At 40.0% G+C, this 13,743-nt stretch overlaps 1 protein-coding gene across 1 annotated transcript; it reads left to right on the top strand.

The window, feature by feature from the left end:
* Positions 1-1,319: 1,319 nt before the first annotated feature.
* On the top strand, positions 1,320-6,809 carry LOC135081323 (uncharacterized). The gene is made up of 2 exons (XM_063976044.1): positions 1,320-1,511; positions 5,741-6,809. Exons 1-2 carry the CDS (start codon positions 1,382-1,384, stop codon positions 6,415-6,417), a joined length of 807 nt encoding a protein of 268 aa, XP_063832114.1. The 5' UTR covers positions 1,320-1,381; the 3' UTR covers positions 6,418-6,809.
* Positions 6,810-13,743: the final 6,934 nt, after the last annotated feature.

The raw sequence follows: 13,743 nt of genomic DNA, 5'->3' as shown, positions 1-13,743 counted from the left end.
CCGACACTAAAATGCATTAAATTAAACTTCTCCAAATCGAACACGGCCATACATTAGAAGATTTAACCCGGGCCATATCTCCAGCATTCCGGTGTTAGATTCAATTCCCGGACTGGTTTTATTACCAGCCTGCGATCTAGACTTTAGACTAGATTGCCTAGGCAGTATCATGTATTGAAAGAGGAAAATTTTCATGCCAAAATAATTTGCCCGGGTAAATTCTGACGTCACAATGCAAAAAAGGGGCATCTAATTTTTGGGAAAATTGAAAATTGTGTTATTTCAAATTCGAATCCTTTATTGCTCCATGTTGGTATACAAAGGTTCTTCTTACATAAACAGACCCGTAACACGTAAAACTTAATCCGTAACCGTATTTTGTTGCACTTTGTACCGTCAGTTGTCTCTTAGTATCAAATTATGAAATTTTATAGTTTTTAAGCAGTGTTCAAACTGCTGTTGAAGTTCTAACTTAATTTCATCTAATTTCAAAAAGATGTAGTATTTCTTAGATTAGAATATGGTTGCTCAAAATTGTGGGAAGAGATGAATGTTGATTTAGAAATCCGTATTAATCTCAGTTCTCTTAGAACAAGTTCAATAAAAGGTAACAATTAAATACTACTTACTTATTCAGTGGTATGTATTACATAATGTTTTAGTCACATATTGGTGTAGATAATTACTTTATAAGTTTGCCAACCTATAATAACATCCTACGAATGACTATGAAACCAATATTAGTATGACAAAGCACCGAAGGTGTGGCCATTAAAGACAAAAGCGGCCGCTGATTGGGAAACTTGGTCCCTTGATCAAACTTGCCATATTAATTTCTGGTGTTTTGTCATCGGAACGTGTTGAGTTTCTTACAGAAGTTATTGGGGTAATAATAATATTTCACGAGGATAGAGACAATACGGTTGGATCTTATGAAGTTATTCTTATGTAACCTACACACATTTATAGTAGCACAGCTTCAAGTCAGTACCTACTTAAAAGATTTTTAGAAGTCTAAAGCTGAACGTAAATGACAAAGCTCAGAACAATCAACTCTGGTTATTCGGCTAAACACACATTTTACAAAATAAAACAAAACATGGCGCTTCACTTCCCACCAAGAAATCAGTGGACCGGAAACCGTTAAAAAAATAAAAGAATGAAAAAACGACCAAACGAAAGTGACAAGTACCTAAATATGCAACTACTAACGCCATCTAGTATCTCTCAAACGCACTTCCAATAGCACGGCGCTTGACAGCACACGCTATGCACGGGCGTCCACGTTCAATGCCCCGCGCTCCGTGTGGCTTGACTGTCGTGACAACTTAGACAATTTTATTAGCGTTGTTTGTGTTCTTTATTTAAATATTTTAACAAAATGGAAGAATTCATCTTGAAAGTGCGATCCAACCCGTGCCTTTGGGATAGTAGCAGCGTATTTTTTAGAGATAACGCGCGAAAACATGCTACATGGGAATCTGTGGCGATGGAGTGCGGGATGGCTGACGGTAAGTTCTGTTTTATTGTAATAGTGTTAAGGTCGATTTTCAATTGGATTGAGTTCACTCGTGTCTTGGATTGGCATTGCGTGTGCACAGTCACTGCCTACGCGTTACGTACTTATATGGTACCTGCTACTTTGTTGTTTTGAATAAATTTGTCCGTGTTATTAATGTTAGATAACTAGGTAGGTATTTGTTGCAGTTTTTTAAGTAGCATTTGTCTGTTTAAATATTACATTTTCAGATTTTTGTTATTCAGTGAGTAAGTAGGTAACTTCCTGTATGCCCAATGACTAATTCGTAAAGAAATGTTATGCAATCATGATAAATCTTAGTGAGAGTGAAGTATGTTTGGTAATAGGTACATACCTACTCAAACAGATAAATACTGTTTTTTTTTCTATTATTAAAATTTTATTAGGTGTTGTAGCGCGCCTAATAACGCCAGCTATCGCCAATCCAGGTAGTCTGGCCGATTCGCCTCGTTCCCGCCGCGCTCACTCTCGTTCGCGCCATATGCGACAACCAACCAACGAACACCACTCCAGTTCGCGCCCTAAGCGTCGGCCAATCAAACGGCCCAAAAGATACCACGACTAGGGGCTGCGGTGTTTCTATTGTTTTTATTGCTTTGTATTGTATTAGTTTGTATTGTTTTTGCCTTACTGCGTCTTCGCAGTAACAAGCCAGTTGATTGTGAGCTTCGAAGCGAAATACACACTTGCCAACATACTCCTGCGTCGTGTTCTTCATTTTAAAAGGAACCCAAAACCCTGAGAAGAGCCCAACACTAAAGAGTCTCACGCTAAATTGGCCGCCCAACGTGAGTCACTTTGAAGAACGCTGCCACGCTAAATTGGCAGCCCAACGTGAGTCAAGTTGAAGAACGCTGCCACGCACAAATTGGCAGCCCAACGACGAGCAAGTTAAAAGAACACGACCTCCGTGGTATTTATAAAATTAGAAGAAAATGCCACGCCCTGTGACACGCCGCAACACAAATCGCCGCCAGACCGACTTTTTCGACGTGGAAGACGATGGACGCGACAACAACGTTGCAAGAACGCCGACGCCAACGCCAGCGCCGACGCCCATCACCGTGGACGATATCACCGCCATGATGGTGTCCCTGCAACAGTCGCAAGCAGAAAACTTTGAGCGCCTGCTATCAAGAGTGCTCGAGTGCCGATCGCCATCTTCACATCCCGCGCCGGCTCACGCCGCGCAGTGCTCTTCCACGTCGCCGCCCGCTCAACTTGCATCTGGAACGTTCGCCACGTGCAAATCGACCTACAGCGGAGCGCCCACCGAGTCCCTCGACGGTTTTATCGATGCTTTGGAGTCATTTAAAGATTGCGCAAATATCAGTGATGCTAACGCCTTACGTGGTTTGTCGATACTTCTCACACACGACGCAGCCACGTGGTGGCAGGGAGTTAAGTCCACGATCACCTCGTGGAGCAAAGCCCTGCAGCATCTCCGCAGCGCCTTCGGCGACAGTAGACCTCCACACAGGATTTACAGAGACTTGTTCTCGAAGCCGCAACAACTCCGGGAGAGAACTGAGCTTTATGTAGCCAAAGCACGCGCTCAGCTAGCACGCCTCCCGAAAGAAGACCTCAGCGCAAAGGTGCAACTCGACATGATTTACAGCCTTCTCCATGTGCGAGTTCGGGAACGTTTACGAAGAGAAGAAGTGGAAACATTCGAAACGCTGCTACGAAAAGCACGCGAAATAGAAGAGGTTGCTGAGGAAAACACATGTGTCGCTGCGCCCGCGAGTGCCTACAATCAGCGAAAACGCGCGCCTCCACTCGCGTCTCCGCGCACGTGCATCGATGCCTCAGCCCGTTCACCGTCACCCACGCACACGAATTCGTCCACGACCGCAGCCAGCGTGATCGCGCCGCCGCCGCAACGCGCCACGTGCGACGAGCCTGCCGCTGCTGCGACGCCGCCGACAAGCGAAAATAATCGTTTTTGTGTATACTGTAAACGACACGGGCATACACGTGAAAATTGTCGTCGGCTGGCAATGAAGAAAGACGGTGTTGGTGAAGTTTCCTGCTATGGATGCGGAGAGAAAGGAGTCGTACGGGCCAACTGCGCTAAGTGTAATACGCAGTTCAACGCCATATCGTGTGAATATCATAAGGCGTCGCCAACCTCCCTCTCCAATCGTAAGTCGCCCGCACAAGTAAGTAAAACTACTGATTGTTTTGGGGCCGAAAACGTCAAATTACGTTCCTCACATAATCCTAGATCTCTTCCTAATAATAACTTTCTTCCCGCTGAGAGTAATAATCGTAGAAAATACCATGCTATCATGCCTAAAGATAATAATTGTAAAAATAATTTAACGTCAGTTGAAGGCACTGATTTTTATTTGTCAGATTTTTTTTCCCATACTTCCCTTAGACTTTACGACCTCTAGTATTTTGAACAATGATGGTTCACGTGTAGCGTCCCCAGATGGTGTTTCTAACAACCCGGCTGTGCTATCCGTAGATAATAAAATTCCTTTGTCTGATTCCGATCGTCGTCAAACAAAGCGGTCAAACCCATCCAAAAGTACCACGAAGCCTTTTAACAAGCGTATGGAGTTCAGTGGGAGTAGTAGGGTGACCATAAGCTCTAATTGCGATCGCGGATTTTCTTCAGATGTCGACGAAGTGACGTACGAGCTTGATATATTAGAACTTTTTTCTACGTCTTCGCATTCTCGTCACACATCTGCGACACAACCACGGCCTCTTTTAGGTGTTAGAATATTAGACCTGCAAGGGACAGCGCTAATAGATACAGGTGCTAAAAGGAGCGTTGTAGGAAGTTCTTTATATAAACTGCTTCAAGAGCGTCGACACCCGACTATCGAGATGACCATGCGAGTCAAACTCGCTGATGGCTCAGCGCAGTGGCGCCAAGTTTTAACCACTACGCTGCAAGTAGATGTCGGTCGAAATAAAAGTGTTAAACTAGATTTTGTCATAATGCCCGACGCCATAGGTAACGAAACCATATTAGGTATCGACTTCCTGTTAGCAGCTGGAATCGTATTAAACTTCGGGAATTCGACTTGGAAGTTTTCTGATGATAGCCAAGTTTTCGCTATTCAATATGAGCATCCCAGTCCATCCTCTTCTTGTTATGCTGCAAAAATGCCACGAGAGAATGAAGGCAAGATGTTGACGCCCGTCGAGCGCGAAAAACTCTCTTCTCTGCAGCAGGAATTGGATGATATCTTCAGGCTCGGGGGAGCTCCGACGCTTTACTTACTTAAAGAAATTTGTGAAAAATTGGAAACAAAGAAAAGAAACGACTGATCATCATCGTCGATCAGCAATAACGTATCAAGTGGATGATGAAGTTCTAGTTACCACGCCCTTACTTAGTAAATATGCGAAAGGACGTATCAATCAGTTTATGCCTAAGCGGGACGGACCATACCAAATCAGCAGGGTTGTTAGCGACACCACCTACGACGTAGTTCAATTAAGCTCTAACGAGCATGTAGGTAGGTTCCACAGTAATTACCTAACCCCTTTTCATAAATTCAATCGGTCCTCGGCCCCAATACAATCACGTAGGCATCGCGGTCGTCCGCGACTTCAACGGGAATCAGCGCTTGTAAAGTCCAAGTCACCAACGGGACGTTCTTATGACTTGGAGGGGGAGCATGTAGCGCGCCTAATAACGCCAGCTATCGCCAATCCAGGTAGTCTGGCCGATTCGCCTCGTTCCCGCCGCGCTCACTCTCGTTCGCGCCATATGCGACAACCAACCAACGAACACCACTCCAGTTCGCGCCCTAAGCGTCGGCCAATCAAACGGCCCAAAAGATACCACGACTAGGGGCTGCGGTGTTTCTATTGTTTTTATTGCTTTGTATTGTATTAGTTTGTATTGTTTTTGCCTTACTGCGTCTTCGCAGTAACAAGCCAGTTGATTGTGAGCTTCGAAGCGAAATACACACTTGCCAACATACTCCTGCGTCGTGTTCTTCATTTTAAAAGGAACCCAAAACCCTGAGAAGAGCCCAACACTAAAGAGTCTCACGCTAAAGTGTTACATTTAATCAACAAATCTAATAATTCTATCAGACAACAGCACTGTTTGTATTGTTTGGAAGGACATAAAACAAAACTATTATTTCCATGGTCTTGATTCTATTGGACTTACATTATTTCCAGGTCTTGATTCACGGACGTTAATAAATTATTTTATTTTATTTACAGTATCAGAAGCAAAGTCAATATGGAAGAGACTTCGAGACAGTCACAGAGAAGCAATGAGAAGACGAAAAATAGCTCAACAAACGCTAGCCCCATGGAAATACGAAGATCTCATGGACTTCCTTCTTCCCCAACCCAACAATACAGATAACAATGGCTCTAACTTCACAAACGAAGAAGAAGATAACGAAGAATACCCTAATATAGAATGTGAGGTTTCAGAAGATGAAGACATCAAACCAAATATTGTAGATATTACCATTGAGCCAACAAACAATCCACCAATAATGGAAGTCAATAAAAGAGAATCTTTCCTTGACAATCTAGAAGAAAGAGAGAAAAGAAGGGCAGAACAGAACAGACAGAGAAGTGATTTAAGGAAACAGTTGATAGACGGGAATAGAAATACTGAGGATGATGCGCTTACGCACTTATTTACAAGTCTCTGTCAGAAAACGAGAACGCTTCCAAAACATCTGCAACTTCGCGTTCAGAGAGAGATATTCGAGTCTGTGACCAAAGCAGAAGAAGAAGCATTAAATTATGACCTCCCAGAAGGTTCTGGTAGCTCCGAGACGAGGCCTACGAACAAATCTGTGGAGTCAGTAAACGCTCAGAGTAAAATTGTACGAAATAAAGGTTCGGTAAAACCTGCTAAGCGGTTCAAATTATCTTTTTAACATCAAGTTAAAGAGTAACTTTACTCCAATAAATGTTTTATTAGAGTTAAATAACGTATTTGTATGTGTAAACGTAATTTGTAGGGGTAAGGCCAATAGTTGTCGGTGCTATTACTCTGTATATTATGGTGGAGCGTTTTTAAAGCACTATTTTAGAATAGTTGTTCAAGGTGACCATACTCTTATTGTCATCAAGTGGATCTAGTATGTTATCTATGATCTCTTAAAATAATCAAGTCATTCATTAGGTACTTAGTCAGTTCCTTAAAGGAAGATTTTTGAATCATCAGTTAACTTTTAATTGAAGAATCATTTTGACATATCTCCCACGCTAAAACTGTCAACGTGCCAATTTTATTAATCAGATAAAAGTTATTCGATGATTGAAAAATCAGGCACTTATGCCTGATTTTTCATTATTTCTTAAAATATAATATTGAATGACAGTTACAGACAGTCCAATCTTTTTTATTGTAATATGTACGAAGCTATTATTTAATTAGCGAGTTCTAAGAAATTGCAAAGAAAATCTTGAGGAATAATGTTTATCTTAATTCTAAAACATACTTTTTTTTACTTCGTCTGCGAACTAGAGTTCGTTTTTTGGTTCGCAGAAATTATTATAAGTACAAGTCACATAGTTAAATACTTTAATAAACAAGTTTGTTTGGTAATCATGAGTATTTTTTTTCAATAAAAATAATAACACCCTACACACATTAATTTTGTTACACAAACATTCACCCCGTGTGACTACGAAGTTTCTTATACTTTTACTAGATGGCGTGATACTGCCACTTGCAAGATAGGTAGTCAACATAGAAAGAGCAATCAATTTTATACGTACTTGTTTATTGCTGCTGTTACAAATTTTCAAAAATACAAGTTACCTAACTATTCACCAACTTGGCCTAAAAATCTACCACCCATTTGGCCATTTTTAATGGATAGCAACGAAAACCTCCTTCCTCTAAGATTTATTACTGTCAATGTCGAACCTGCTACCTTTATGAGGTCGTAGGTCCACCTTATGGACGTGTGCATAACTTTTTTAAGACTTATTTACAAGCGAGAGAAACGTTTCTTTTTAATAAAACTAATTATGTGCCTGTGAAATCTATTTCATTGTCCCTAAAACCGTTTACATTTAGAGCTGCACTCCTATCTAACCGGTTAAGTGCAATCTAAACCGGGTTTATGCATAAAACCGGTTCAGGCCTGCGGCCGGGGGTCCGTATGCGGGGTGCCGTAGCCGCGGGCCGTATCTGGGAATTGGAATGGAGTGCATGCAGGTAAGCCCAGGCGTAAATCTTGCCGAGGCGCCCTTACGTAAGCCCTGGATATGGGTAGGGCTGCCAAAAAGGCATTAAGTAAAATATACCTTTATCCAGTGCCCTTAAGGTCAAACTGCAGCGTCATAATTATATTGCTGTTACGACTGCTGGCACGCTTTTTTAATCTTTTCTTGATTTATACTTCCTTCTGTGTGCCAGCCAAATAAAAAAAAACTATTTGTTACACCTGGATTTTGATAAGTTTTAGCAGCATGTGTAATTTTTTTTCTGCTCTTCTATTCGCAACAAATGCGACTTAGCAATAACTTTTCAGAACAAAGGGATTTTGAAATTAAAACTAATTATTAAATTATTATCAAATATTAGTTACTAAAGCTCAACAGCTTGAATAAACTAGAAGGTGGGTTACTTGATATTTCGTATTCATGGAATGAAATTGAGTAACCGTAGATAAAAAGGATAAATCTTTCCTTGTTACTTTCGTAATATATTTACTTACTAAAGTAATTATTAAATAACCGTACTTTAAGAATAATTAAACATATTGTGGAATGTGTCAACCCTCCACCCAAGGCGGTGTACAACCCGCGAAGCACACTTTATGTGGAGATTATTACCACCGGCATATTACAGTACAACCCAATATTGAAATGCCCCACAATATTCCATGGGAATAATTATTAACTGAGGCATAATATTATGCAGCAAACTCTATACATACGAGTAGTAGCAGGTGTGACTACATATAATGCAGCAGGTGTGACTATTAATATGGCATCAGATTTTTTAACCTGATTTTCTGAAAATATTTTAATTTCGTGCTTTCGGCATGTTAAATGTCGATCTGACGTTTACAAAAAGAGCAGTGGGCTGAGTGTGAGTTTACATCACTAGTGAGCGCGTTTGATTTGAACTGACACTAGGCCATCAGTTTCGTTTGTAGTACCAAGGCTGTACAACCCCAGGCCCTCGAAAGAATTTTAAGTGACCCGCGTAAGTATGGTTTGATCTTAATAATTGAGTTTGTATTGCGCTTGTCATGAGAGTAACTGAAATAGGAAATGTAAGTGGCCCGATCTTAACGACTGAATATACCGTTTAGCCAGACTCTTCAAAAGGTTGAGCAGCCTTGGCTTATAACTTATACTATGTAATCTACTTTCAAGCATCTCTACCACAAAACCTTTTTTGTGTCTCTACTATTAATGTGAAAGCTCATCAGTTAAAAAAGTTACAGAACCAATAATTATCGCGCGCCATAAAGATGTTCGACCACACGCGCTCACTAACGAGCGCTTGTCCTCTCCGCTCCGCTCGCGGTTAATATATGCAGAGCGGCGGGAGCGGAGCGTAAATTTCAATAGTTCGCAATCTAGGCTCCAGCGCCGGTGTTAATCTCTGTAGGCGCGTAATATCGCGCCCCCGATGCGGTGTACCGACGACAAAAAAGTCGCATATTGGACTAAAATCTTCGTGGTTGAGCATTCCGGGTGAATCCGTGTGAGTCCCAGTGGGGGCAGACTTTTCTGGCCGGTTTGGTTGGTGGTAGGGCTTGTTTTAAGTCCGCCTGGCTAGCTAACACCATCTTACCTAAGTTTGTCACCATAACAATAATGTTAACAACATTGTTGTGTTCCAGCAGTTAGAGGTAAGATAGCCAGTTCCTCCTTGGTTGAGGATTCCGGGTGATTCACGCTTCCACCTTCAGCCTGATCATCACTTTCCAGCATGGCGCAGGTACACTATGCAGAAAATTGTCCAAGCCGAAGCGCTAAGCCCGCACACCGAAGTATGGGCGACGCACGGGTGTGGGAAGGAGAAAGTAACAGAGATGGTGTTCACACTATCACGTCTTGGCCAATTTCCCGCATAGTGTACTTGCGCCAGCAGTTGAAATGCAGGCCAAGAGCTTCCTCACTGTTTATAAAAATAAATTACCTAAGTACTTGAGAGCATATTTTATACGGAAACATCATCAGTAAGTACCACCAAATTCAAATACTTGAAAAAAGCTTTGTGCTTTGTGGGTTTCTTTGGGGAGGTTTTAAGTTCAATAGTGGACTTATGTTTTGCCATTAATGGAAATGCTGATGACTATATTACACGTTCTGACCAATGCGATCTTATTCAGTCTTACATCCGTATTCACAAACGATACTTGCTTAAGTGAAGCAGCAAATCGAATGCACAGCATTGAATAGAGCTCTGTGATTAGTTCGTGTGTCACCCTGTGCGTCTACGCGCACTGTCAGACCTCATAGTAATGTTTGTGAATACGGGCGTTAGTCTATCCACTCAGTGATACCTATAGCCTTCCTACTACATACTTTATTTATCTACTATTACTACTATGTACCTAGAGTTTGCTCTGTCATATGGTGAAAGAACTGACAAACGACAACTGAATAGAAATAATTTTTCATCATTTTGTAAGGTCCACCACAAGCAACTACAAAAAACTTTCAATGAATAAAACTTCTTTTGCTAACTGTACAGCTGTAGCGGGATTTTCTGCGGCGGCGGCGTTCAAAGAGAAAATAAGCAAAAACTGACATAGCCGAGCTGTTTTAGCCATTTTATAAGGCTCTGAAATATTTGCAACCTTCACATGAAAGGTATACGGGTCAAACGCTAAAGTAGGTTTACCTGCCGGTGACTTTCGACGTACTTTCGGTTTAGAGACGAATTCAGCTTTTCGTAGAGCTTTTACTGAAGGCGAATTTGTTTTCTTGGACTATTTTTTACTGAGAACTAAGTCTACGTTCGATTTCAATCATATAAAGGTTTGATGATGATAGAATGGATATCGATTGTTCAGTAAATTTTTAATTGGAGTCTTAAAGATACACCCACATTTTATTGAGCTTTTATTTATTGTAGGTACATTATTGGACATCAAAAGCGAGTCACTATCTCCCGCTTCAATACAACATGTAAATATTCGTAGAATTACTTTAAAAATAAAAAGCAGGCAAGATATTAATTCGTTTCTAGGGAAAAATGTCTAAAAATCACATTCCCAGTTATTTACTCGCCATGGCACATCTCATCAGTCTGCTTATTTTGGAGACAAAGAATTGTTGGAGCAATTTATTTATTAATTAAATTAAAATAATGAATTGGGCTGAGCGGTGCTGTTACCGAGCAGGTGGATGTTCTCACAGTACATTGTGTTTATAATTATATTCTGGATGAGGCCATAAAATACGTCAAAAATTATTTTTCTTAACTTATAAAAAAACGCAACGTAGGAAGTCCACAGTCCACACCATCCACAAGGTGGGCCGACGACCTAATAAAGGTAGCAGGAAGGCGCTTGATGCAGGCCGCCACCAACCGGCCATTGTGGAAATCATTGGGGGAGGCCTATGTTTAACAGTGGACGTCCTATGGCTAAAATGATGATGATGATGATTAAAATGGATAACTTGAGTTACTTTTAAGTAAGTTTAAAATCGTGTGAATAATCTAATTTCTAGCACAGAATAAGTAGGTACCAGGTTCTAGTCAATTTCGTAGGGTCCACCTAACTTACCTATTTATTGAAAATTATATACCTAGGTATAATCGCAGAATTTTGTCCAATCTATTTACTGTAATATTTGCAGCAACTTAAAACTCACTGGATCACAACACTGGAGTCAACAGCTACTCTACCTTAATTACAGCCAACTTGCTCTATCTTCATAGATCAAAAAATCACAGAAACATTGTTGATTAAAATAAAATAATTTACATTATGTATTTTGAATAAAGTTTACGTAACTTTTTGGCATGATAAGTGTTGAATGTACCGACTTGTTCTTGATTTTTTTTAGTTAAGTAATATGTTCTACTCGTATTTGTAACTTACACGCTTGCGCTATTTTTAATATTCTGAACATCATGTTTATTTATTTAATTTTTATTTTTCTTTATTCAGAAAACCACAGCTCTTTATAATAATAATGTTCAGGAACACTACTTAGAAGTTTGCCTTGGAAAACCAACTAAGTCTTATATTCAAATTAATTTAAAGCAAATTTCCGGGCCCAACCATCTGTGATGTTACGCGATACCGCGTTCGTTTCCGAAGGTAATTAATGCGCTTCAAATTAAGACAATCCTCTCTCACTAAGCTTCTTTAGACGCGCACTGTTTTAGTGGATCCAGATAATACTGGTAATGTTCTATTTATTACTTATACCGCTTTAGATTCCAACCGATAGGGCTTTACGTTCTGTTTTATTATGCAAGAAGATTATGTACTTCTTCTTCTTGTCGTGTCGACAACAAACCTACACAGTGTCGGCCCAAAACTCCGCCAGAAGAATGGCGTTGTCAGTAGCCTTCATCAAATCTTCCTGCGTGTAGTTGTTTGGCACTTAGGGCACGACATCATGTGCTTCGTCGACTGGAGAACAAAACCACACCTGTACTCCAAGTTTGAGCCATCCAAGAATTAGCACTTGAACAACTTACTGCCTAAAAATAATAATTAGAACGTCCCAAAATAGCTCATAAGATGAGGTAATTAAAATTTGACATGATTAGGTTTTTGTTAGTGGTTGATTTAGAGGTTCTTCCTCGATTTCACAGAGGTTAGAGGTAAGTATTATTACCTGGAAGTAAAAGGAAAGGAAGAATAGAGAAGTGACTTTATGTAGAGATAGGCTAAAGGTGACGATTTGCTGAGAATTTGGTCTAGTTAGGTTTTTGTTAGAATGTATTGATTAACTTCTTAAAAGCACTTTATACCTCTGCACTCTGCTCTAAAGCCTAAATGCACCTCACTACTGCATTAGAGCCTATACCTGTATATTACCTCAATGTCCGTCGCTCGCCAAACTAGTTCTAACCAATTGAATTACATATCCAATTAGCCATCGACACGGCCCCATGTGTTCGCGACGCACCGTATCGGGTTATAACCGGTTACAACCGATTACTGCCGGAATATTCCGGTCTAAACGACCAGTAATAGCTGGTTAATGCCTGCGCGCGTATTTATCGCCCGGCTCGCGATTACCCGAAATTGGTGGTGTTAGGTAAGCGGGGAAATTAAGAAATTTTAAGGAAAATAAGCTACGTTGGCTAAATGATCTATTATATCGTCAGAAATTATCGCAATTTTCTCGTTGGGGGAACGTTTGATAGACGGTTTGGAGTTTGTAGCTGGAAAAATCATCGAATGAAAGAGAAAACTTAGATATAATGTTTTTAATTATATCTACTTAGGTCAGGTGTATTTAATCCTTTTCGATTTTTTCACGAGATAGTGAGAATCAATTTTTTTACTGTAATATTTTAAAAAGTATATAGAGCATGGATGCACCATGTTGTATCTTAGATCAATTTATACAGATACCTATTTTTATTGCTGTAATATTTTAAATCGTGTAATAGGTTGTATTTTAGGAGGTTATCGTTTCAGCTTTTTAATTAGGGAACCCTTTTTAAAGTATACTTCTTTGTGAGTTTTTGTTATTTTTATTTTTTTTAACATCCTTTATTCATATTTTTCCAACAACAATGTAGAAACCTGTCATTGGCTATACTATATCAGTCTAAATCTTATAATCGCTGTTGGTTTCTATAAATAAATAAATAATTAGGTACTAGTAATTATTGTAATCTCTCACAGCAAGAATATAAGAGAAAGCTTTCAAAACATTCGATTCAAAAGGTTTCTGGAGTCTTTTCTTTGTCACATAAGAATCTGTTGGGTGGGTGCCAGTTTGTTACTACTCGTAAAGATTACGGTCTATCACAGAAAGTTTTCATCACGATAAAAAATACCAAAAGAAAATTAAAACTTTCCTTTCATTCAACCAAAAGATTTGAATTGCTAAACAAAGGCTTCCAAAGATTTCTACAACGGTCCTGCGCTGCCCGCATCCAGGCGTTTCCACGACCTTCACCAAGTCGTCGGTACACCGAGTGGGAGTTCCTTACGATAAATATGAAAGTTCATAAATTCCTAATTAGGGGTTGATGTGCTATCGGACTCACATTTAAATCCGTTATTTTATACCTCTTAAGATAAAGAAGA

This window comes from Ostrinia nubilalis, chromosome 19 (assembly GCF_963855985.1).
Source record: "Ostrinia nubilalis chromosome 19, ilOstNubi1.1, whole genome shotgun sequence".
NCBI lineage: Eukaryota > Metazoa > Arthropoda > Insecta > Lepidoptera > Crambidae > Ostrinia > Ostrinia nubilalis.
Note: the sequence above shows the minus strand (reverse complement) of the source record. Positions and strands in the feature narration are given on the sequence as shown.